This window comes from Tyto alba, unplaced genomic scaffold (assembly GCF_018691265.1).
Source record: "Tyto alba isolate M040663 unplaced genomic scaffold, T.alba_DEE_v4.0 Super-Scaffold_7, whole genome shotgun sequence".
Lineage (NCBI taxonomy): Eukaryota > Metazoa > Chordata > Aves > Strigiformes > Tytonidae > Tyto > Tyto alba.
This window is the reverse complement of record NW_024881328.1, coordinates 24857944-24885510: the sequence shown is the minus strand read 5'-3', so window position 1 is coordinate 24885510 and position 27567 is coordinate 24857944. Positions and strand designations below refer to the sequence as shown.

At 36.8% G+C, this 27567-nt stretch overlaps 1 protein-coding gene across 2 annotated transcripts in view; it reads left to right on the top strand.

The window, feature by feature from the left end:
• Positions 1-27567, top strand: part of CHN1 (chimerin 1) — a 105697-nt gene that overhangs the window by 21207 nt on the left and 56923 nt on the right. For both annotated transcript variants that reach the window (XM_032989679.2, XM_032989680.2), the window contains exons 2-5: positions 1048-1086; positions 5372-5427; positions 13041-13072; positions 13939-14052. In XM_032989679.2, coding sequence (XP_032845570.2) covers positions 1048-1086; positions 5372-5427; positions 13041-13072; positions 13939-14052 — 241 coding nt within the window. The remainder of the gene's footprint in view (positions 1-1047; positions 1087-5371; positions 5428-13040; positions 13073-13938; positions 14053-27567) is intronic.

The following is a 27567-nucleotide window of genomic DNA, read 5'->3' as shown; positions in this document are numbered from 1 at the left end:
TAAAGACTCTCAAGTGGAGATGCCACTCGGGCCAAAATTCAAACAACAGGTTTCCAGATTGCTTGATCTTTACATAACCTCATAATAAAAACTAGAAATTAGGGTATTGTTGGATGCAGCGGATAGTTCCAGTGAGCAGAGAATTGCAAACAGAGCTCAGAACTGAATGCTGCAGTGAGAAGAGGCTTCAAACAGAAAGGCTGGCTACCTGTCTGCCTCAATTTATGACCCTGTGGTCTAATGAGTACTAACTCCCACCAGCTCCAAGGCAGGTAAGCACGTCTTGCAGAAAGGCTCAGTACCTTGTAGCACCAGAACTGAAGCTGGTCAAACAGTGGGTCAGAGATGGAGTTTGCAACCGAGCCTTAAGCTCAAAATGCCGAATCAGTTGTCAGCAAGTCATAAGGGTGATAGAACTTAGAAAACATAGTAATGTTAATTTTAAAAAAAATTTTATTTGAGAATTAAAATTTGGGATTAGAAATATGCTGGTACTTTTAATATATGCTGACTGCTTCTAAGTAGAGCTTGTATTCAGTATGAAAAAAGCTTTCCCTTTTTGAAAAATATTTCATAGTACTTACATACTCTGATTTTATTTTAGGAGTTGTTAATTGCTGTCCAGAGGAGGAAAAAGCTAATGTCAGTTATAAGTTGGATGAAAACTGATTTATCATAATATAAATGGAGACATAAAAATCTTTCTGGTGTAATTTAAAAGGGAACTTACGCATATATACATAGTAAAATAATATACATTCACCTTCCCCCCACCATCACTATTTTGGCTTTTGATCTGCACGCTTGCCATTTTGCAAATCTGTTTCTATAGTTTTTGTTCTAGTTGGATGAGGAAAATACCTTTTAATCTTTTAAGTATAAGTAAGGAGGGAGAACTTCTAACAGGTTGTTCTATACTCTGATAGTAAAAAATCATTTTAGAACCTAGTTGCAATATTTATCTTAATAAATATGCAAGTGCTTCTGCATGGTTATTTCTGTGTTAAAATGTTTCCAACACAACATTAAGATTCATTTTTCTTTCAGATACTGATGAATACAGACCACCTGTTTGGAAATCTTACTGTAAGTATGTCAATGGATTATTTTTTTCTTTTTTTTTTTTTTTTTTTTTTGTTCCCAAGTCAATGCTGAAAAAGTTTCAGTTGGATCCTTTAAAAGATTCATTTTTCTTTTCATCAGAATGTGAGTTTAAGAAGCATCAAGGGGTTCATTACAATTTAGAGATAGGTGCAGTTGTTTACCCTCAAGGACAAGTGAATGCAGGTTATTTGGAGGAGTAAATTCTCTGCATCTTACTAACGTAAGTAGTCCCACTCCTGTGTGGGCCTGGCTTGCTGGTTTGGCTGCCTGGACCAGGGTCTGTGTAAACTCCATTCATACCTTAAAGTTGGCATCCTTGCAAACTTTTAGGGCTCCTGTGCTCTAGTATCTTGCATCACTAGAGGTAAGACTTGAGCTGGTTAGAAAAACCCAAAATAAATAGTTTTCCCCCAGAATTTGCTGATGTAGTAAAACAAGAACATTTGTTTGGCTTGGTATGACATATCGCAGGCAGGTTTTTAGAAGCCCTGACTAGAAGGGCCTGGTTTCCTACCAGACTGCCCACCTGGGCTCTGCAGCTCTTGGATGTGTGTGCCCTGGCTCAGAGGAAGCTGGCCTTGCAGGCTGCCCTAGTCAGGTGTGGAGGGCAGTAGTCCAGGAACACTGCCCTGAGATCAGAGTGCCACTCGCTTGGGAATTTCACAACTTGTTGTTTTCATTCCTAATTTAAAAAAAAACAAAAAAAAAAAAAAAAACAAAAAAAAAAAAAACACAAACACCACCACCACCACCAAAAAAAAACCCCAAAAAAACAAAAATCAACCAACCAAAAAAAACACACAAAAAAACCCAAAACAACAAACAACACCCCACCCCCCAAACCAAAACCACAACAAACAAACAAAAAACCCTTATATTTTTAAATACAAAATAAATCCATGTAAAGGAATGACCTGTTGTTTGGCAGTGTTGATGGAGGTTCAGGAAGACAGAAAAGAACACGAGACAAATGGCACCGTAGCAAAGCATTGTAGCTTCCCGCAGTGTCTGACCTCTAAATTCTAGTTCTTTGTAACTAAAGAAGCTAAAGTGCGAGACATTTTGCAACTTAAGGAATCAAAGCAAGAAATAAGTCCTCTGTTAAAAGCAGATTTTGAAAGCAGAATGTTTGTGTGTTTAACACACTTAACAGTTTAGGGACGTCAGAGTTATATTTGCATTTTTTTTGTATATCTTCCCAAGCTTGGTGTCTTCAGGCGGGCTAGGAGGATTTGCTCAGGCAACATTTCACATGCTAAAAATGTTGTTCTCTAAAGGTTGGCGAGATGTAGCACCTGAGAAAATGTAGTTATTTTGAAAAGGTTTCCATCCTGCAGTGGGAGATTCTCTTCAGTCAGAGATTTTGGGTTGGTCGTAAAGGTTTGGTGAAAACCATGGTTAGAAAGAGAGTAAGTGTAAGAGAGCAGATTAAAGTATTTTTGTCAGCCAAAATATATGTAGTAGAATTAAATGAACATTAGAAAAACAACTTCTCTGTCACCTAGACAAGTCTTCTGTTAATGGCTCACAGAGGTCAGTTGCTTTTGTTCTGTCCCTGCCATTGCCAACCTGACACATTCAAAAAGCGCAGTTAGGCCTTAAAACTCATAAATCAGCCTTGTTGTTTGGGCTTTGTTTCCAATTTTTGAGTAGTTAAAGTGATCATGAGTTACATGGTCAAGATCTTCTATGCAATATGATCATGAGATGACTTCTGTAAATGAGAACATGTCTCATAAGAAATTTCAAAGAGCTTAGGATGTAAGTAAATAGTCAGATATTGTGAAATTTGTAGTAAAAATTATAGGAGTTGGCAAAACTGCCTATGCCTTAACAGTCTAGGAATGTCAGAGTCTCTTAAAATACACTTATGTTAATTGAAGAAATAGAAAGGCAATGTCTAAAAAAAGGCTGAAGACCTTTAATTTGTCCATCTTGAGTGTTTTCTTTAGATGGATGACTTTTAACGGTTTTTAATAATTGCCAACATTTGCAATTGCTGTCATGTAATGGAGATGGCTGGGACATTGGTCTGTTTGTGTATCTGGTGGCAACGCCAGTCTATGCCTTTTGAATCATCATTCATTATACCATTAGCTTGTCATATGCCCAGTCAGCCACTTAATATTAAAAAATTTGCACACAGAATGATTTGAACAAGCTTTTTTTTCTTGCAGTGGAAGACTAAAAGATAAAACTTCACTCCTAGGTATTAAACATCCTTAGTCATGATTGCAGTACATTTTTGCACTTGTTACTGAGATCTGTGTATTTTACTCCCAGTTGTAAGCATTAACAGTGACTCACAGCTCTGTATTTTCTGTGAACTTGGGGAACACAGCCTCTTCATTTGGTTTATTCCATGTCATAATCTATAATAGGGGTGTCCAACCTCTAATACCAATCTTCATTGGCACCTTGCCAGGAGCTGAAGGCTTGGGCACATGCAAATGTGTATGCGCCCACTCTTCCATACCCTCATGGTTTGCCATGGAGAACCCTTCCCATGGTTCAGAACTAAGCGCAGAGTCATGGGGTTGGATTCTATCTCTGTCTCATGATGGATGAAGAGGAATGTCGTGTTTGACTTCCCTGGCAATAATTAGAGCAAGGAAACTGGTGTTGAACAGTTTGATTTACATCCATCAATTAGAGGAGGAGGAATCAGCATCCTGTTTTGTAGCTTAACTAGTCTACCCGCTATGCTTCTGACTGGAAGAGGAGAAAGGGACTGCCTTTGGAGAAGAATTTCCTTCCAGAAAACCTTTTCAGCCTGGCTCGTAGTAAGGTGGGAAACAGTTCTCAGTTTTTAGCCAATTTCTGTAGAACGTGCTGATTGTGAGTCTCCACTGCTCTTCTGTGGAATTCAGATAAATACATATTTGCTCTGTGATTTTTTTTTTTTTCCTTTGAACTTGACTGTACAGTTCTCTGAATTAAATATGGGCAAGGCCCAGTGCCATCGAATGCAACTTTTACAATAGAAGTTAGGGAATCTGTATGCTGGCAAAATAAATGGCCGTGCTATGCTTGAAATTAAAATTACTGGTTTATATACTAGTGTACTGTTCTTCCTCACTTGCAAAAATAATTTTTTGTAATACCAATACAGAATAGTAAGGATTGATTTTAGTGATGTCAGGGAAAAACATTAGGTTTTTTGTTTGGAACAAAGGGAGTGAATTTTTCCAGTTTATCTTATGATTGTCATATCATCGGGCATCTTGCCATTTTCTCCATTCCCATGTAACTAAGCACATAAATACAGCATTTGTTAGTGGAAAAGACTTTTGATCAAATGAGAAGTGTAATGAAGTCAAATCTTACCGGTTACATAAATGTATGGTCTTACTACCTGAAAAAGGTGACAGCACATGTTATTAGACCTTGGTGTTAATACTAATGATTGAAACATAATTTAATTTTAAAAGATTATAATTCCAAATGTCCGTTTTATCAGTTCTAGGACACTATTCAAATACTAACTCAGTGTTGACAGCCTCATTTTGAAGGTAACTTGCCAAACCAAACTCTTTCTAGGACAGAAGTTGAAAGTGACTCCTTTAGTATTAGGTTAGAAAGTCTGCACATTTGCACCATTAAATTTACAACTGGCTTCTAAGATTTATTCTGCCTTGATGAAGGTTATTTAAAAAAAAGAGAAAAAGGGGGAGGGAAGATACTAGTAAGTGTATGTCATAATTTGGGCCTTAACTGTTTTACTCTGCTACTCAACTCCTGATGTCTTTAGATCTGCAAATGCAAAGACTATTTTTCTCTTTGTTCAGAAGGGTTATCACTGAACAGTGGCAAAAGCAGAGGGTTTGATTCTGCAAAGTTCTGAACGATTCTTGTAAAGTCTTCACGTATTTGAGGTGGCTGAGTGTGTGCCCAGCATAGTAGGATGGGACTCCATCTGCTTACTGAAGAAAGGCTGACAGCAACCTGATTTGACATACAATAACATTTAAGTTGTATTTATCATGATTCTTTTTCTGATCTGCTTGATGGAAACTTGACTGGTCTCACCTAGTTACTCTGTAATACTTGATTAGTTAATTGTAAAGATTATCAGTAATCCCATCTTGGCTATCAGCATTCTTTTTTCTGACCACTTCTAAGTAATTTTTGAGACTTTGATATATGTATCCTTGCATTCAATCTTGCAGAAAGTCTTCTTTATTTGAATGTCAATAGTTAATGTTAAAATGTCTAACTTGTACAATGATTCTGTATTAATCAGAATTTAACTTCCGCCTTCTCCCAGTGTATCAGTTGCAACAGGAAGCTCCCCATCCTAGAAGGATAACCTGCACTCGTGAGGTGAGTATTATAAAGGTTCAGTTTTATGGAGTCCAGTAATTCCAAGTCTATACTTAATAGTGTCCAACCCAAACAGCAGTTTCTTGGGACACTTAGTGCTGTGATTAAAGTAGCCTTGGTGGCACTGGTACCTGGAAATCCATTTGATCTAAAAATGAAATTAAAAAGCACTTTGGATATGATATGTATACCTGAGAATCATTTACTGTTTTTTGATTCTTAGATACATGGAAACATGTTTTTTCTCTTCCTTTTTGGGTCAGAAATTCACAGAAGCAAGAGCAAAGCATACAGGAGAACGATGCACCTGGTTTATACACCCATTGCTGCTAGATGTGTGCAATGAATCAACAGAGGGAAGACTGAAATCTCCCCTGGTGCTGCTGAGTCATAGTACTTGACTCTTTAATACTAGTAGCTAATCTATCAGAGCCACAGATTTTAAGGATCCAAACTTAACAACAGGATCCCGTTGCTATACAGTGATACAGAATCATCTGCTCATGGGGTCAGTTGTTGAGGCAGACCCCGAACTGCTAGTGTGCCCTGAGCTGCCGTCCAGCAGAGCAGCACCTCTCCAGAGCTATTGTGCTGGAGGGTTTAGGTGGTACCAAACATCCATGCCAGCGAGATTTTATTCATAACAGCATCTCTCTTGCAGCTTCAGTTACAAACCTGGGAAGCATTAATTTCAGTTTCAAAAATGCTGAGATGTTAGGCTTGAACTGTTAAGCAGTATTACAAAACACTGCTCTTACTGAATAACCACTGAAAGTTACTACACTGCTGCAATAAAACTTAAGCATTTTTATCATGTGCCAAGAGAAAGGAAATTAATCTTTGAAATATGTTAGTCACTTTGATGTAGTATTAAATACAGAGGGGCACAGCACTGTCAGGAACATTAGTAGCCTACAGTCTAGAGCACAAGGAGGATTACTTTACAGAATTAAACAGGCATTTCTCTATCATCTTTTCAAATGTCCAGTTGTGATTCTGTGAAGTAGTCTGTCAATTTTTAAGATAAAAAATAGAGATTTTACAGAAGTGAAATACTTCACATAGTGGAAGCACTTATGTTTTCATTTGTTAATTTGATAGTTTTGTATTTTTATAGAAGGTATAGCTATAGCAGATTGCACTTAAGCAAGACATAGCTATAGGAAAGAACAGTACATGAATTTTACAAGAAGCATTGTAGCAAAAAGTTTTGTTTTAACTAGTGTTTCAACTGTTAATGAGGGCCCAAGCAGGGGTATTCTTGTTAAGGTGGTTGTGCAGATATCTTAGGTACATCAAATAAGGTGGGATGGAGATTTGAAGGAGAGATCTATAGAAGATAAGATCTGAGATGTGAAAAAATGGGAGGTTTTCCAGCTTTTTGTTCACATTGCACATTATTAGGAAGATTCTCTTCTATTATGTGTGTTCTCTGTGATAGGGTTTTTCATTACATTAATATACAAAATAACTGAAGTCTTGTAGGAGTTTAGTCTTACAATACAGGTTTGGGATTGTACAGGGATTGTACAGAGTGCTCACCTGGATAAAGTATTTTACTTCCTGCACTTCAGTGGACAGTGTTTATTGTTAAATGTTGTTGAATAGTTGCCTTCCTCTCCTCAAAAGTATTTCACTGGTGGAACGCACTGCTAGTATGTGTGTAGGTGTATGCATATATGCATATTGTAAAACATGAGGGATTTTTGGTAGCCTTCTGACACTGTTCATTGAGGTGCTGGATTATGCCCGTACAATCACTGTAGTTTTTATTTGCTGAGTCTTATCTCAGAACCCTGCTATTGTTTGCACATGTAGTGACAGATTTATAGTGTACGCTCATAAAGTTGCCTGGCTCTTGAGGTGATGAGCAACAATTCTTCAGTTTCTTCAGTTAGTTGCTTTGAGAGCCTCAGTTGTGAATGTTTTAATTGTTAAAGAATTAGAACCTTGATTTTTCTATGTATCTTTTGATTTCGTTGGGAAAAAAAACAAAACAAAACAAAACAAAAAAACAACAAAACTAAACAAAAGAAGCAAACCAGAAAAATGTAATAGAAATGTAAGGAGTGGGAAAGTACCAGCACAGTTAAGGAAAACTGGCAGCCGATAATATAATGATTGCAACTGTTTTGAATGTCAACTGCACAATGCGTATGCACCCTGCAGTCAAGGAGAACATATAAGCTTGATAAAAGGGGTCCAGCATATTCAGTAGGATCTGCTGGCATTATATCCCATGCTAGTTAGACTTCAGAGAAGTGCTTTGGGGTCTTTTTGCCCTAAATGATAAGAAGACACGAGCAAATTTTATACTAAGTTCTCCTGCATAGTATTTCTCGGAATACCATTAGTCTATCCAGTCAAATAAGCGGAGATATAAATGAGTATACAGTATCTGCAAATTAAAAATGTCTCTTGCCTATGGAGTGCTAGAAAACCTTCAGCTATTGATCAGATCTAGATTGCCTTCTTTTTGGAATCAAACAAGAGACCTACTCTTGCCAGCCAAATATAAAAGCATCTGTGTAAAGTTTCTTCAAATATGAATCACACTGACCATTATAATTTTCTCATCCTTGTTATCACTGAACTTTAGTACTGTTTATTATAAAATTTTATTAGTTATTATGCAGGTGGCAAATTGAAAAGTTGGACTGTTTTAGGGAGGAATATTTGCTGTGGATGAGTGGTGTCCTGCATAAACTAATCATCCAAGCTCTTTGGAGGGTATCTGAGCGTACTGCATCCGTACATAGAGAGGTCCTCCTGGTCTAATTCTATAAACAGGTAGTCTATTAGAGTCAATGGGGGATTGGCAAAAGTACCACAAGCAATCAAAACACTCTGCTGAGTGTCTGTCTTCAGTGTCACCGAAGAAAGAAATGCAACACGTTAGTGACTATAATGTCAGATTTCTATGAATTTATTCCAAAACAATAACATTTGACAAAATTTAAGTGTAAAACTTTCCCTGTGCCAGAGTGAGAAAAAAAAGAGAGACATTCTGTGTTTTAAAAGAATAGCTTCTTGAACTCTGCAGAGCAAACCTGTGTCTGCGCCATGACCCTTGTTATACAAACTGAGAAATAAAATGTGCAGTTTTTAGAACTAAATAAAATAAGGCTATGAAAGAATCAGTCAGTTGCAGGTACTTATCTGCAGAACAAAGCATATTAAGTGCAGGTTTCTCTCATTAAAGAATACATTTACAAAAAAAAAGCTTTTTGAAGCTTATTTTTACCTAATAAGGGTAAAATTGAAATAATACATCATCAGTGTTCATTTTTCTACTTCTGCATTAGTTTGTTATAATGCAAATAAATGTTTTTCATTATAAGTATTGAAGAATTTATGCAGCTGAGCCGTATTTGAAGTGAAAATATATTCAGCGAGTAGTAACATGTTTAACCTTTCTCTCTGGTCTCAGCCTCTCCTGCTAGTGTTGAGCTTTGTGATCTCCTCTTTCTCAGCTGGGTTTCTATTAGCAGCCATGTGTGAGTCAGTGGGGAGCAGAATCTTTTCCTAAGTGGTTGAATTATTCAGCTGTGTAAACAAATTCATAAATATTAGGAAGATAATTTTGGTCCAGAGAACATCAAAGAGGTCAGTGGGAGGGAACAACATGTAATTTGGTAAGGTATTAACACGTAAATTGCTCCTCTTGCCTTATTGTATTCCACTTGTTGACATAAGCGAGAGTGATGATTAGAGGGAAAAGCAGTTGTTAAAGAATAATTGGAAATCACACCGTAAAATATTCAACCTTTTATTTAAGGTGCAAAGGCATGTGTTGTACAAGTGCTGATACTGAGAGGTGTATTCAACAGAATGACCTACTTAGCATGGAATACTTCTCAAATACAGAGAATTCAAGTTTCTGTTCTCTTATACCAGTTTCATATCAGAGCAACACACAGATCAATAGAGTTACACTGAAGTAAAAAGAGCATTGCGTTCGTGTGGGATTTTTTTTATTGTGAAGGTACAACAGAGCCAAGGCTTTTAACACTATGACGTTCATTTGTAAAGTTGATTCCATAATATTCAAAGGATGTTTGACTTCTGCATGAGGCTTACATCCAAATTGTAATGCTGCTTGTCCAATTAATATTGTATTACCTCCATGGAATTTGTATTTGTTGTGCATATAATCTTTTATATACACACCTCTGCATATGCAGGCATATTTAGGGCATCTTCAACTGCTATGCGAAGGCATTCCATGATAAATTTTAACTAACTAACTGTGTATGAAAAAATATGAGACAAATGATGGAGATAATTAAAATCACTGGCCTTTTCCATCCAATTATGAGGCTTCATCCTAATTCAGTGCCAGTAGCTAACAAGGCTGTTAAGCAGCATCTCTGTGTAGTCTTGTGAAAATGGCCTCTGTGAGTAGTCAAGAAACATAGCATAGATGATCATATATAATGCACATCCTTGTTAGAGCCATTCTCAAAGATGACTTTATCTTCATGATAAAGAATGACTTTCCAACTTTTATGTTAACTAAGCTCTTTTCTGTAGGACTGGCTACTGTAAGGCACTTGCCAAGTCTGCCTCATTTTTCTGTTCATAATCTTGGTTTCATTGGCTTAATTTGAAAAAATCAGAAATGAATTGGCTTTCATTTGAAAAAAATCAGAAATGAAATAATGGTAGATATCTCATTGACCTTTGTGTTTCTTGCTGGTACTGTAGTGAGACCTGAATCTTTCCTGTGGCCTCTGCATCAGTGTTATACAAATAAGCACATTGAAAACAAATATCTCACAGTTACTTTGTTTCTTTTCTTTTTTTTTTTTTTTTTCCCTGTTAAAAGCAGTTTTAAAAACTGTGCCAAACACAGGCTAAACAAACACCAATAGGTTTTCCCCATAAATAAAAAGTCCTGAGGAGTCAAAAGACTTAGCACTCAGCTGATTTTCACTGGATACAGAGAAAGTGAAGTACCTAAGGCTGCCTTTACTCATGCTTAACAATACTTTGGTCCAAAAATACTGCCAAATCAGAAACTCTTCAGAGGATAATTACACTGTATTTTCAGCTAGTTTAGTTAAAATGACTGATTTTTTTGCTACTGCTTTGATTTTATTTAAAAATGTATTTCCTTTCTTATGGGGGCTTTAGTTCCAGTCCAGGTGGATGTTTTGATTTGGCCTTGTTAACTTAAGGCTGACTAAGTGTGAAAGTTAGGCTAGAGAAGCTTCTGAACTGAACTGATTTGGCTTTCAGTGCTCACGTGCAACTGGAGGATACATGGGTGCCTGCAATTGTAATTTGTAGAAATACAGTCTGGCAGGAACTTTGTGAAGTCCAAACAGGCAGAAAAGACCAAGAAAGCTGCATGCTGCTTTTAGTTCTGGTACAGCTAAGGATACCTAAAGTAAGAACAAATGCTATGCTGCCTTTTATGCTGAAGTTGCGATGAGTAAAGTTAGTGTAATGGTACTTCTAGGAAGCATTATAGAAAGCCGGAGAACAGTGTTTACTGTCTTGCATGATAAATTTGGCTTATGGGAAATCTGTGTGTTTTAATAAGTTCACATGGACTGCATTAGGTGTGTATGTAGCCCAGCTAATTCTGAGTGAATTACAAGACCCCCGCTGAGTTCTGATGGAGTTGCTTTAGAGTGTAGAGTATGTACACGTTCAATCTAGATGTCATAAAAACCTAATATTATCATAAATTTTAAAAGTTATGGAAAAAACCCACCAAAAAATGGGCAATAAAACTCAGTGACTTGGGGTTCCAGTTGCACGGAGTCTTGTACAAGCAAACAGTGTTACACATAAGCATTTATACTGAAATTACTGTGAGTTGGTAAAACTGATTAGTGAAGACTCAATGTTAACAGAAGTTGTTATTTTCCTCTATAATTTGTCATCCACCAAGATGAGCTGCACACCCAACTACAGTTGCCTGGAAGGTTTTCTCTGATGCTTTGCTCCTGTCATCTGCCAGTTCACATTTTCAAATGTTTGCACACAGAGTATAATATTATAATTTGGCTTAGGATTTGCAAGTACTCTAAAGATGCCCTGTCACATTACTAATCTGTTTCTGAAATGGAATGCTTTTGCCTATATGAATTTTCCAGTTCTGTCATATAAATTCACTGTATTCACTGAGATAAATATAAAATCTCAATAGACAGACAACAAAATCTTATTCATGACAGGGTTCTTTTTTTTAACAACTGCCTGAGACTAGTTTCTTGTCCTGAGGGTTTTAGTTAGGAATTGTTGCAAGTTTCTATAATAACAACAATAAAATATTTTCACTTTTTCTCCATTCATGTTGATATCTTCCTGTTGAAGAAATAGAATACATTTAACAAAAAATATGTAAGACTTTTTTTATTTTTTTTTAAATGATTCAGTCTCTTCAGACCCTTTGAAAACTGTTATCACACCAGTCAACTCTTGTTTGCTGGAAAAGGAAATGTTTTAGAACATTATAAATGTTTCCAGGGATGAAATGATTTTTCAAAAGTGATGAACCATCACAATAGCTTTTTATTTGCTATATGTGGAATGTGGAAGAGTTGTTATTAGACTGTACACCGGGATGTATTTTTTGTTGTTTTGGACACCTGAAATCTTTATTTATACTCCACTGGGATAACTGGAGAAAAGTGCTAATTTTAATCGGCTTTTTTTCTGAAAAGATGGAAAAAAGAAACTGAAGTGGCAGTTTACTGTGAGTATTTTATGTTTTATTATAGCTGGATCATTTTATACTCTTGTAGTTCAGGTTGTATAATTGTTGAATTTTACTCCCCAAAGAGTTTCCTCCTTTAAATTTAGCAAGGAGGGACGGTTTGGTGGTTTGGATTATTGAGCCGATTTCTGGGAGGTCTGCAGTTCCTCACTTGTCTCTAAACTTCCTGGACAATTGCAGATGTGTTACTTTATCTGAAATACTTAGCAGGCAAATTGTATTCTGATACCCTTGCACGTTATGTGCATTTACCCTGTATGGTCTTTAGAGCACAGACGGGCTGGCGTTGCACAGCATAGCACATGTGTACTTGCTGTTGAGGTCTTTTAGATGATCCTACAGGTTACACAGTTTAGTGAAGTCTAGAAGTACAAGACATAGGCACTTGATCATTTAATCTACCACTTGCCATCATTCTGAGGGAATAGGGTAGTGGCTTAGTTTCTCACAGCTGTGGCACCAACAGCTCTCTGATGGAAGATAACTTGTAAATTTAAGAAGTTTATAGATGTTTCCCTGCATTAGTGCACTTAACAATATAGTGCACTTACACCCATTAAATGAATCTTTTGTTTCCCCTTTCTGACAGTTTGTACAAGCAGTACTTAAAGCCATCAGTTTGTATTAGCAGAACCCCAAGGATGAGATGATCCAAGCAGCTCATTCTCTCTTGCTCTGTTTTAAGTCATTCAGAAGTGCAATGTTTCCCAGAGGGTCTACCTTTGGTTTTCCCATATTCCACCCACAGGGAAAATCCTGGGACAGTAGATGATTTTTGTTGTTACTTTCACATTTTCTATTCTTAATATTATATTATGGGCAGTGTGCTTACTGTATGGGTTCACTTGTTATGAAACATTACAATTTCTATTGTTTTTTCTAGGTAGAGAACAGACCCAAATATTATGGAAGAGAGTAAGTAAGATACATCTCTGAAAGTGGTTTATCCAGACATGTTGGTTGATAATAGTTACAGAAAGTGTTGCAAGTGTTTGCTCTGGGCCCTTTGTTTTGTCTGTGTGTTTTACAGCAGTGTGTCTTGCTCACCATCAGATTATTACTGCAGTGTCATCACTTTTGTCTGCCTAAAATTACAGCTGAATTTTGTGATGGATATGGATATCATTAAGTGCTACCTTAAGTGAGAAAAATGTATGTTTCTGTACTTTCAAAGGGTTGTCTTTGTCTACCCCTCTAGTTGGCTTTTTTAAAAGGTGTTTGTGTGCAGGAAAAAAAAAGATTTGGATCACAAATGCAGTATAAATGTATAGTGTATACGTGTCTTCTAGTTCAGATTGCTAAGGTAAAGATGGTTAGATTTAGAGTGGGGAAATGAAGCAGATCTTACTTGTGTTTATTTTGGTAAAAGATGTGTACTGTTGCTAGGTAATTACACCAGAAATTACTAAGATTATATGCAATCCTCAAGATTTTGGCGAGTTGCCATAATATTCCTGAATGCTGCAAAATTTTGGATTGCATGCCACTGGCACAAAACATGTGAAGCCAGCAGGAGAAAATGGATTTAGTTCTACATATTAAATTGATAGATCCAGGTTTAAAAAGCAGTATACTTGCTTCATAGAAGCCTTTCTAAGCAATTTAAAATTATTTCAAATGCAGGCAGAAAGGGCAATTAATTTAAGCTGTAGATTCCTGCAAATCAGTCATTTTTATGTTTGTTTCTTTTCTAATTACCATGGTTGGTGGTTTTTAAAAGAAGAGGAAAAGGTGATTTAAAAGTGAAAAGATGTGTGTTTCAAAAAGTCTTTATTTGTTAGATTCCATGGGATGATCTCAAGGGAGGAAGCTGACCAATTATTAAGTGTTGCAGAGGGAAGCTATCTCATTCGTGAAAGCCAGCGGCAGCCTGGAACCTACACTTTGGCATTAAGGTTGGTAATTAAAATTTCATTTTAAAATATTCTAAAGATTGTGCTGTGTTGTTGACTTTAGTACTTAAATTTCCGTATGATTATTTTGATTTTTTAAAAAAATCATGGTACTTTTTTACCTTAGTTACAGATTTTAATATCTTTAACTTTCCCTAACCCTTTCTGAAGTGCTAACATTCCTTATTATTTGCACCATCAGGGTAATAGCAATTGTGGTTTTGCTGGTGGTGCTTCATTTTATCCTTTTCCCATTATGTTACAGATGTGACCCCATGTAGACATTGGGAGAGCAGGCAGTCAAGAAATAAAAAGCATCTTATGAGTTCATGTGACTAGTCTACTGTGTGGGTTACTTACTAGTTAGCTAGCTGTTGCTGAAGAGCAATTAGGTCTTTCTAGTCCCTCTGTGGGATGGCTGATAAATCAGGAGGGTTTCTTTTGTCTGAATACCTGTTAGCTAACAAAGTTTGTAGATCTGTTTCCTTGCTCTGCAAAATTCTGGCAGGTGGATCAGATATACATAAAAAACCTGAAACTAAAAAATAGCTTATACAGTAGTAAGTTTTAAATAGTTCAATTACTTTTAAGGTAATGGAGGTTATTTTGGCCTGGGCTGTACACCTAAGTACTCAGATGGGAGACATGATTATTAGCAATGTTTTAATTCTAAGTGGGACAGAAAAACATTGAAGTCTCCATTGAAGATGCAGTTACTGAAATGGGTAAAATAAGATTACAATTCAAATAAGAATATGTTGAAATAATAGGTTGTGATGAATTAGGGTCTTTTTTTGGGGGAAAAGGTATATTTCACTGAGATATTTGTTTCTGTAGTAACAAAATTCCAAATAGAAACATTATTGACATATACACTGGTTTGCATTAACTGTAAATAAATTGGTGTTGCTTATTAGGGTCTAATACTCCATTTCATCTACTTCTGCTCTTGCAGAAGCTATAAAGAAAACAGTTGTCATAACACCTGGCTTGAAGACAGAACTTCTGTCCCTTCTGATGGTGCAGAAAGCACAGGGCCTGTAGACTGTGAAAGATGAAGCTGCTGAGCATCTTGCAGGATGTATTCATATAGCTTGTTTTACAAATGCTTCTTCAGGCCAGCAAGTCAAAAGATGGGTCTTTTCTAGGTTTGTGGTATCTCTTTCAAACTGGAAAACTTCTTTGAAAGCAGTAGCATCTGGTTTTATACCCAATAGAAAAGTGAATGGATAGCTGTTGGTGATTAGTTTGGGAAACAGGTTCAAATGATAGCAAAGCTGTTATCATTGATTTATTTTGAGGAAGTTCAGCATTTGGCAAAACACCACAGAATCTGAAATTGCAGCATGTTACGGCCATTTCATTATGTTTAAGCACTAGCTGACTGACTTGTATATTAAGGGCAGTGGTCTAGGTGGCTGCTTTCCATCCCACAGCAAGTAATGATCTGTTGTCTTGCTTTTGACCTTTAAAGTATAGGAATGAGGGTATTTGCTCTCATACCATAGGTGAAAGTTCTCTGTGAACTGTAGCACAGTGTCTTCCACATGTGGGAATTTCACTACTACAGTTTCTTTTTCTCTCTACTAGGAAGGGTAGCAGGAGTCTGTGTTTCCATTGACTGGAGGCAGAGTTTTGCTGTTTCCATTTTTCCTCTCCATGGAATTATATATGCAGAATATACCCATTAGCCAATATTCCCACCGACTCTGTTGCTGACATTGTAGCACCTCTTAAAGACTAAGTAATTTCTTCAGTCTGTTTATCCTGACTGTGAGAAGTTTGCTGTGATTGCCATGATGAGTTTATGTAATTTTACCTGTAATTTATAGCATTTTTGAGACATTTGTGTTTGTGTCACTATGCTGCCAGATGGCAAAGGTAGCTCTGTCTGCAGTTTAGATAATCCCAGTAGGAATTTCAGAATTTCATCTCCATGACCAGAAATGGAGCTTGTCGTTAGGGTGGTATGTATGGGCAAAGCCTTTCCAAGTTCAGTGGAAGACTTTGATTGACTTCAGGGTCCGATTTCATCCTTTCTTTTTTAGGTTTGTGAGTCAGTTTGATCTTTTCATACTGGGCTGAAAAGCCACTCTGTCATTCAAGAAGTCAAGTTAATTTTAAGATCACTTCTGTATTATTTTTGCTTTTCCTTCTTCATCTTTGTTTTACCCTTTAGAATATGTGGGAGGAAAGAAAACTTGGTCAGCTGTTAGTTTTATATAAAGAAACAAACACAGAACAGGTTTCACAGCATTTTACAAAGTTAACCCAGCAATGCTGAAGAGGTGCTCTAATTCTGCAATAAATAACACAGTGACAAAACATAAAATAGAATATCCATGTTTTCTGATTGTTTCTCAGGCATGCTTTGGAAAATTAATGGAAAATGTTGAGTAAAATTTAGATGCTTGAGGGTACCCATTGACTCTTGGCATAAATACTTGGTTCCCTCTTTATATATCTACTCAATCTATCTCTTGCTGTGTATGTTTGTTGCCTGACTTGTCTGTCTTTGACAGTCTGTCAGTTGTGATTAGGACAAATTGGAAACTGCCCATGAAGTGTGATTGCATCATAAAAGCCCAGTTCATTGAGACCTAAAAGTCTTGTGGAAAAACTGGATAGGATCAGCTGCTGTTGAAACTGCAACAGGGCTGTTTCCTGGCTTGTAGTTACCGGTTCTTCTACAGGGGGGCAGGCATTTCAGTAATACGGCTGGCTCAGCATGCCCAGCTCTGGCAGATGTCTTCTTTTTGCATTTGTGTCAGGGTGCCTGGGGATCCTGAAAAACCCAGTGCATCCAGTTGTGAAGAGCAGTTTAGTGAAACAGGATCATAACCCTTTCTGTGGCAAGGTATGATGTCTCTGTAATGAAATATTTCCAATCCTCATTTCGGCAATAGAAAAGCCAAGCTTTTCATGTTTTATTATGAGGCTCTAAACCAGCCAACTCCTCATATCATCATGGAACAATTTGAATACTACATTTGATTCCACTAGCTATTGTAGCTGATTTCTAAAATCTCGATGGTGTGTTCATACCAGCCATTGGTAAAGTTGTTTAGAATTTAGTTACAACTATAGTTCTATTTTGTCTAAGATTTTGGTTTGCTGCTACTAAATTAAGTGAGAGCACTGCATTCTCTGCATCCTCAGAATTCAAAAAGGAAGACCTCCTGGCATTTGTTGTTTGATGTACTTATTTTATATTACAGTTTACCTGATGTTGAAGTAGATGAAGCATCTGCTGTGTTGGTAAAGCTTCTAACATAGTTAAATTGGAAATTAGAAAAAACACTAAAAAAAAACCCTTTGGCTACAAAGCAAGCTAGGTGAGACATAAATGTGGAATTTGAAATCCTTATTATGACTGCTCAGACATTTCATTTGTGACTACATCATCCTCTATGACACAAATCTGATAAAAATTAATGAACCCTAGCTGAACTTTGTAAAGTGACTATTTATCTTCTTCTGGAATTATTAAAGATCACCTCACAAAGGGCTATATTATGGGGGGGGAAAATTTACATTCTCTCTTGTTCTGTCTCTATCCACATTGCTAGTTCCCTTCTAGACTGTATTTCTAGTGGGCATCTTCCAGAGATGCTCAGATTGTCTTTGCTTTACACTGAAGATTTCCACTTGTTAAACAACTTCATCTATATAGAAGATAAAGAATAAACTGTTAACATCACAAATCATAACTCCTTTGTAGGCAGACAGAATTCACAGTTATAAAAACATGTTTTTGTGAAATCTGGAACAGATTGGACAGTCACACTAAGCTACAGCCAAAATGCACAGAATGCAAATGCAGTTGGTGCATGAAGGTTCTTTTGTGAACTGTTCTACTCCTAATACAGCTCTTCTGCATGTCACTTATTTTTAAGTTACTCTAAGGGATGCCTTAAGTCATCATAAAATTGGCAGATCTGGGGAGAGATCTGGGTAATTGTTTGCAGAGTGTTTCTCCCCAGTTATATATCTCTGTTACTGTATTAGCAATGAACACTAATGAACACAGAGCAATGAATTCTCTGACAATGAACACCCTGGGTCAAATCAAAGGACCAGTTCATAGTCCAGTCCAGTATCCACTCTTCCATAGCTATTAATAGTGGACATTGATAGAAAAGTGTAAGAACACGGTGAACGTGTAGTGGTAATTCTCTAATGTGCTCTGCCAGCCTCTGAAAATTTGCTGTTCAGGGACTTCTGAGCAGAATTGTTATCTTTGCTATTTTTTCAGGCTTTTGATGGAGAGATTTTTGATTTTTGTCTAGTGGCTTTCTGAGCACATTTTTGAACCCTCATAAACTTTGCTGTCTGCAACTGTATCATAAGTTCCGTGCCTGAACTAGGTTTTATGGGAAGCAGCATCCTTTTTTTGAAGATTCCATCTCGCAATTTTATTGGATGCTCCTTAGTTTTTATATTATGGGAAACAGTGAACAATTGATCTCCATTTACCTTTTTCATGCCACTCACGTCCCCCTTATTGTTCTCTTTACAGGTCGATGAGTCCTAGGCTATGCATTCAGGTTTTGTAGTGAAGCTGTTCCATACCCCTCATCATCTCTGTCATCTTTCTCTGCGCCTTTCTCTTTTTCTGTGATGATCTTTTGGAGATGAGGGGACCAGGACTGCACATCCTGTTCAAGATGAAGTGGGCCATGGAGTTTTCCTTCTTTGTTCTTTAAACCTTTTTAAATGAATTTTTGACCACTGTGGAGCATTAGGCTCTGATGGTTTTATAGAACTAGCTTTAGTAGATCTAAAGATCTTGTTCCTGAGCCGCAATAGCTACAGACATAGCCTAGCACCGCTTAAATGGCCAAATATAGGGCAGGACAAATAATAGCTTTTGCAGGCTTAACCAGCGCAGGCAAATATTCTTAGTGCAATGCTGTGGAATAGTTAACTGAGTTCAGAGAGAAGATTGAATATTTCTTCTTCTTTAATAAGGTAGAAAAAGTGATTCTTACCCAAAAAAACTTTTCAGTTATTAAGGTTGCCAGTGAGTTACTGTAAAATCTGCTTTCTACTTATATAAGAAGTTGCATTTTGATCATCTTCTGATGAGCTATTTTTGTCTACTTTTGTCCATTATTGTGCCAGTAATTTGCATCATGACTTTTTTTAAGACAGACTACCTTTGAAATCTAAATTTGAAACAAAAGAAGTTTTGTTTTCAGAAAACAAATTTCTCAGAACTCGTAACAGAGGTAGAAGTATGCTCTTAGGGAAAAAGAAAATGATAATTTAAGTGTTGTTTTAAGTGTGTGAGTTAGGCTAAATATTCAGAGCTGTCCTTCAAATAAAATTGATGTTCAGAGCCTAAGAAGGCTTGCGAAATTGTATCAATTCAGACACTAGATAAAAGAGAATGAAGCATAAACACAAATGAGAGCAGCAAATCAGCACCCTACTATATTTAATGCCTGTACTTAATCATGGATGTGGTTTCTCATAGCTTATTTAAAAAAAAAAAACACACACAGCAGAATTCACCAGTGTTTTTACTAATTAATTAATTGGAGAATACCACTGAAAATTTTTTGTAACCCTGAGTTTTAAAAAAAATTACAAGATAAAATTACTGTAGGTATCTATGTGTGTCCATACATACCAACAAGTCTCTGTGACAATAAAAATATATAAAATACATTGTAATGTTAATTAGTTGTTCCGAATAGATTAAAAGAACTGAAAATTACTAATTAACTCCTGGAGGTGTTAGATCTGCTCTTAAATTTGGCAAAAGAGTAGTACAGTGCTTAATGCCAGGACCTATAGCAAATGACAGTAACAATAAGACACAGTTCGCAATGTAGCTTTTTGTGGCTGAGAGCTTGTTTAATAATTAGGATGAGGATAAAGAGGAAATGGATAGAGATTGTACTAGTGGTAGGCGTTGAAGTGTGATGGTACTGCATGTTCTTTTGAGCAGATATCTGCTGTAGCACGTTTAGTTGGTTACCATGGTTTCCCTTCCTGCAAATTCTATTGTTGTGATACTGAGAATGAATCAAAATAAGATTCTGCTGCATGATTAAAAAAAAAAAAAAAAAGGTAATAATGTTAGCCTTAGTTATGAGTCATGTTTTCTTTGAGGGTTAGGGTACATTCAAGATTATGTGGCATCAGGAGAGAATTCTTGAGGCGAAATAAATGTCAAAAATTAGTAGTCCTTAGTTTAGTTGACCAACTACATGTATTATCCAAGAAAACAATACACATATTCTCTCTCCCTAAATTATGAAATTGCATTAAGAAACTAGCCACTGATATTTTAAAAGGAGACATAATTATTAGAGCATAACACCGCAAATGAACCTTTTTAATTTCAGAAGACAATTGCTTTGGTAGGCAAATGCTGTTCATTTTCAGTGAGGACACACGTAGCGCTCTTCTGGAACATGCGTTGATTGCCCTGGGATTACTTATGCATGTAAAATTCAACATCTGCAGAAGGCCTCTGGAATTAAGAGGTTAAAACTGTGCATCTGCATTCTGCTGGTAAGCTTTGTTATACAGCCTGGGACATGGGAGAGGTACTGGGGAAAGAAGTATTGTTTGAAACAACTTTCTGTGTGATAATAACTGAATTACATTTTTTTAATTATGAATGTATAAAAATTTGGTCATAGTTTGTCCTGACTCTGCAGCTCATCTATAAGTAGTCAGGAGCCCAGCAAAACAGTAGATGACTGCATCCCTTCACTTTCCTGTGGTAACAGTATTCTGATGTCATGCTAGTTGGTAGGAAAAACTTACAAAGACAATTTTAAAGACTAAACTTTGCCTATCTTTCTATCAGTGTATTTTTTTACTCAATTTGCAAATGCAGTGAATGGCAGTAGCAAGGGCTGAATTCAGTGTCTAGAAACCTTTCTAAAATATTCATGCAATATTCCTTGGTTGCTAGCTGAAAAACCTAGGAAACTAAATACACATATGTGTATACACAGACGCATGCACGCACACCAACTTTAAAGCTTAGCTGGGTTAAATAGAATTGCTTTAAAATGTGATCAAACCTATCTGTGGGATAATTATGTTTCAGTCTGACTCACTGACCAGTTTTCTTTATTCTGCATGCAATGGAAAAAGACTGCTCCTTCCTCTGTGGCCAGCTGAAGCTCTTGGGGAAGGGACTATTCCTTCTCCCCCAGGCTTAGCCTGTCACACTTACGTAGGTGCAGAATTCAGATGAGTTTCAAAAATTGGCCACTCTGGTTATCTGTGGCTTCTTTTAGATGAAAGAAACAGTTCATGCTTAAAGCTATTTTAATAGGCTAACACAACAGGCTTGCCAGCTAATATGCTGGACTTTTTTTTTTTTTTTTTTCTTGTGAAGAGCCAAACATTTCTTTTATGAAGGCTTAAGTTCTGCTGAAACTAAAGCTGTCGTTCTGTTGGCTGAGTGCATCACACGAGCTAGCACTAGCCACAGGGGAAAATGTGCTGATAAATTTTTGGAGCTTCCTTTTCTGCTCTAAAGTAAAACAATTGGACCTCTATTTAAATGATCTTTCATGTAAAAGAAGTTTCTTTTCCTATATAAAGTTTCATACTGAATAACATACGCTGTCAATAACATGGAAGGTACATCTACCAGTAAACAGCATAGGTGACCTGCATGTCTTATGCCTTATGCAAGTGCACCTGGGTACTACTGAGGTAGCTTCACTTAAGTATTTAGAATAATAATAAATAGCTACTAACCTTAATGAGTAATTAACTGGCTACCAAGGCCCTCCCACAGACTAGAATGCTTTTTTCCTTATGGTTCATGTCTTCTTGCTGTGTTCCCGTTCTCCTTCCCTCCTCTTCCCATCTGTTGTTGTTGTCAGCTCTGTTTTCTTTTGGCTGGAGTGTCTAATTTATCTTTGGCAATTCAATTTGCTGCAGTCTTTATTCTGCTTGCATGAGTTCAGCACTTCTTAGGGAAATATTCTCTGCTTTGTTGATGTTGTGAACTTTTTGGTAACTTGTCCAAGGGCTGTCTGTGCTTCAGTGCATATAGCTCATGTTCATTTTACGCTGTGTCCTTCACCTCTGACTACAGTTCCTGCAGCACCACAAAGATCTTCTGTGATCTGGTGCACAGTGGAGGCGTTGGGCTTGTGGTGAGGCACTGTGGTGTTGCTCGGAACATCTGGGCTTACTTCTTGGCATCACATATGACATTAGAGAGGCTATTTTCTTTCCTGTATTCACATGCCTGTTCAGTACAAAAGTCTAGGATCTCTTAAAAATGACCCAGGCAAACTGAAAGTTGTACTGCATCTCTCAGACTATCCCCAGTCACAGCTCCTGAGCAGGAATCTGTGTTGTACTGTGCTATTTTTATGGTATATAATGTCTGCCTGGTTTGAAGCTTCTAGGCACTGTTGGAGTTGTAGTAAAGAGTCAAATTATAATGCAACCAGTTGATACTTAAACTGTGTAAATGTGTACATAGCATACACTGTGCTCTCCTTCTGTCCCCTGTTCCCTCCCCTGTCAAAAGGATACATACCTCTTCTGTCTTCTGCAGGATCTACTGGAATATGTTTTTGCTCTATTTCTTTTAGAAAATGCTAGTTAGAAATATATCTTCAAGTTTGTCCTTTTGTTTAGCCTCTTCTTTTGTATGCTTTTGAAATACCTATCTATAAATTTTTGTGTTTGGAGAAACAACTTTTTTTCCTGTGTGTAGCTGTAGATACTATGGATGCTTTAAAAATATGTTTCAAAATAACAGACAATAGCCTCATATTGTTGTTTTATCTCATAACTGTTTTCATCAAGATATTTATTAATTATTAAAACACTAAAACCACTGACAACAATAAATTTGCCTGGCCCAGTTTTCCTCATCCTTCTCCCTCTTTTATATTGGATGACGCTCAGCTGAGTTAAGTATAAGTCCTCCTAATTTGATAGGTGCTAGGAAGAGAATCAAACTAATTTTTTTTTTCTTTTATAACTTGAGGTGAGTAAATGAACCCTATCAGTAATAAATTGACATCTGCCCCACTTACTGCTGCACTTGCATGAAGGAAGAAATTGTATTCTAGAAAAAGAGAATATAATAATAGAAAAGCTATCAGTCTTCATTGATGAGCTGTTCGTAGCCAAAAAAATTCTAACTTTGTGTTGTATATGCAGGAACAATTTTATTTTGCATTATTATGCTTGTTTATTGTTAAGGAATGCATCTAAGGAAAAAAGTTTTAGAGACCAGGATGAGTATATTGGTGAATCTGACTGTTGGCGAAAAAGTAGTGAGTGATTATTAGAAGATCAGAGGTAGAATACATTGAGAAAACAACTTTAAGTAGCAAATTGTGTAATTGCTTTAAGTAAGTTGAATAAACCTGCATTGTAAGGTTGAGATCAACCATCAATGGTTGGTACATCAAAGGTTGGGATCTTTTTAATATAAACATTGAGACCTTGAACAGCAACCTGTAGAGTATGCATTAAAAAACAAAACAGGAACAACAACAAAAACAATGTTTCTTCACTCTGCTCTCCAAAAACCCTTCTTGCACTTGCAAAGCTATTTTACGATAAGGATGTTTCATTAGGTTTTCACTTAATGTTTTCCACTCAGGTTTCCTTGGTATACTGAGTTAAAATATGCATATTGTCTTAGTAAGAGGAATTAAGAGCAAGTTGCTTTTAGTGTGAGAAAGCCTGTAGAAGCAAAAAAGAAATGTGACAGTCATAAATAACTTTTAAACTTAAAAAAGGTAGATTTAGACTAGATATAAGGAAGAAATTTTTTACAGTGAGAGTGATGAAACACTGGAATGGTTTGCCCAGAGAGGTGGTAGATGCCCCATCCCTGGAAACATTCAGGGTCAGGTTGAACGGTGCTCTGAGCAACCTGATCTAGTTGAAGATGTCCCTGCTCATTGCAGGGAGTTTAGACTAGATGACATTTAAAGGTCCCGTCCAACCCCAATTATTCTATGATTATAGGAACTTAAACCCTTGTCGGAAAAGTTGCTGTGAAACAAAAATGGACGTTTAAGCATTATGCGGTGTCAGTTCTCTCTCCATAGTATGCATGATTGCAGTGGAATTTCTGTTACCGATCTGATGTTCTACTTACAAATTTACCAGAAAAACAACGTCCTGTATGACTTAAAAGGAGAATGTTATATATAGACAAAGTAAAATTTGCATGCACATTTTGAAGTTTTCTGAGCAGACACTGATGGAAGTTGATACCTTAGCTTAGAAGAATTAAAACACAGTTCTGCTTTAAGGTAATATGAAAGCTCTCAGTAGTGTGAAATCAAGCTGTAAAATTAACTTTTGGAAAACATTTCTTCAAAATTTTTGGTAAAGAGACAACTATTTGTTTAATATTGAAACTGTGAAAGTTTCTAACGTTCCTGCTAGTAACATTTCCAGAAGATGTTTATTCCAAGCATGTTAGCATAGGTTTCCAAAGGCTGCTTTCATTTAAAGAGAAGATACCAGGATTTTACTACTTTCCCAGGTGTATATAGATATCATATGTGTCTTAATCACTAACCTATGAGTCTTTTCCCAGGAAGCATGGGGATTTCATCAGGTAGAAAAAGCAGAAAAACATTCCCCAAAACATTGATATTAATTCTGATTCAATCATCAAATCAAGCCCAGGGACTTATACCAAGTTTAAATGGAACAGGGCACACAAGCACTAAGAAGAGGTAATACATCTGTACAAGAGCTTCTTTTCAGAACAAACAGATTATTTTTGAATGATCTATCACTGATCAAGAACATTAAGAGTGATCTTAATTGTTAAGTGATCTTACTCCATATTAGTAGTATACATGGTCCTTGATCAGCTCACATTTGTTCAGTCTCATATGGTGAAAATCAGCTGTTAAAAGCTGCTAAAAGTAAAATAAGACATTGAGACAGAAGAAGACTTTTCTTATTATTGTTAGATTTATTTGTGAAACAGACCATTACAGGTACCAAGGGCTGCTAACACTTTCAGTCTTCATTGTTTTCAGCAGCTGTTACTTACTGCCAAGCAGTTGTCTCTCTCTCTTGCTCGTCTTGTCTCTGACAGTGCTCACAATCCCCAGGAAAGTGTCATTGCTCTGGTCCTCACTGTCTGTTGTTTGCAGCATGCTATTTGCACAACATTGTTTCCCTTTTGGACAAGGAAGTTTGTGGAGTGATGCAGTTAAACAGGCTTCAGTCTCAGCTGAGAGACTGCTGGGAAGCTATTGTCAATGATACAGCACCCACTCTGAATTTTTTTCACTTGATCCCAATTGGACAGAGCGAGTTGAAGGTTGTGTCTGTGTTGGCATGGGGTAGACACATTGCAGTTCCGTCTCTGGGATTTGTTTTCTGTTCTGAAGGATGCCACACTTCCATGCTAAACTAAACTATCATGCATTCAGCCAGTGCATGTGTCTGATCAGGTTTTAGGGATAAGTTTATGCCTAATTAATGTTCATCAGGCAGCAGTCAGTCAGCCAGCCAATGCTGCCTTGCCAAATGGCACAGGAATGCTATCTACAGTGACTGTGCTGTGCCACCTTTCCCATACATATTGGACAATGAGGATTTTTTGTCTCCACTTGTATAAAATGCACCTTTACTTTCGAATCCTTAATTCATTTGATTTAATTTATGCATGTTTTATTCTTGTAAAGTACAGCTAAGGTTTTGGAGATGATACTATTTGTCAGGCAGGTACTCTGGGAAAAGGGTAAATTCTGCAATTCCCTGGTCATCCTCAGAAATGTTGTTGCCAATAAATAATAAAAACTCAGAAAATGAGCAGCTCTTGGGAGTTTGAGACCTTCAGGGGTAACTGTGTAGAAGAGGTTTAGTCTGTATACAAGACTTCTGTTTCTTTAACAAGGAAATGGGCCAAAAGAGGATTTGTGGAATAATTTGTTTTCTTTCACATGAACACAGCATGGTTAGGAGACATTGCTGATTGCAAGATTGCTTATATTTCTGTGGCTTTTTATGGAGTGTCAAGACTCTAGCTTTAAGTGTTGGTTGAGAGTTTTCAGAAGTTAGAGCTGAAATTCTGGCACCTAATTTTAAGTGAGACTTCTACCTTCTGGCCGTAAAGCACGTTAAGACGCTTTTTCTCCAAGGGAAGATTAAGTCCAAGTGACCTTCAGGCACAAGTACAGAACTTAAGATTTCCCAGCTCAGTGTATGAAGTTGCTTGAAACTAATGAGGACACGGTAGCCCCGAGGGGCGTTAACTTTGTGGTCTGGTTGCAGCTACACATTTTAAATAATGCCTTTGTCTAGATACTTTTCTCATCATAAAATAGCCAGTGAAAGAGGTGAATAGCTACTGTACAATTCTGTATGTGGACTGTAAAATCCGTTGTCTTAGACGGTAAGAAAGTGCGGATGGGCTCTTGGTCCTTCACCTCTTCCCTTTCTTTCATTAATGAATGCTTGCATACAGAGTAGGTGGCTGAGTCTGAAGCCTGTCTCTCTCATGTTATGATACCTAATTCAACTCCTCAGTCCTTTATTTCTAGTCACATTGGCTCTGCCATTTAATATGTTTTCCCACGTTGTTATCCACTCTGCCCCACTGGCAACCAAAGGGACTAGACAGAATGATTGCTTTTCAGGCAACTTGGAATAAAAAAAGCCTTTCATCTGCAGTCCTGCTGCTTGCAAACAAATGCACAGTGGACACAATGAGACTGTTTGACATGTCAGAGGTCTATTTCTTTTTCTTGGAAAAACATCTAATGTTCCTCTGTTTAAACCAAAGGAGAACATACATTATCTGTGTCCTGCTTTCTATTTCTTAAACAAAAAACAGCTGGTACTAGTGCTTGCCTTCAGGACCATCAGGAAGTTGAAATATCAAATCTTGGCTCTACTTAGTTGCCATGGTGATGTATAATTAACCAGGCAGCAGTAATGTTATAGAAAGTAAACATAAGGAAATATTCTTGCTAATGGAAAAATTTAAACCATAGTTTTAAGTAAGACTGAAGGGACTGAAATTTTAATTGATTTTAATTTTAATTTTAATTGATCATTTGTGATTGGAGGTGTATGCATTTATATTGTAATTTGATCAAAATAGTATCATTGTGTTGTCAGAAAGAAATTTAAATGAGTTTGAAAGAAATAACATAGGGTTCTGAGACATGTTATTGATGTTACAGTCTTTGGAAAAGATTGGTGTTTCATTGGTTTGTGGGGATTTGGGTTTTTTTTTCCTCCTTGTTGCTAATAGGATTCTATTTGAAAAACGATACATTTCCCCACAATGTATCCAATAAGAAATGAATATAGAGAAAAAAGTTTGATTTGGAACAAATGGGAAATCAGAAAAAGGCAAACCATTCAGTGTTTACCTCTTGCAGCTGGTATGCAAGCACCTTCTCCAAGTGGTTATGACACTGATGCAGAGTAATTTGTTTGTCTAAATACCTTTCTTTAAGTAGTAATAGTTAAATTATCCTAATGTATTTTAAACCAAGAAAGTTGAATGCACCTCTGGAAGGCCAC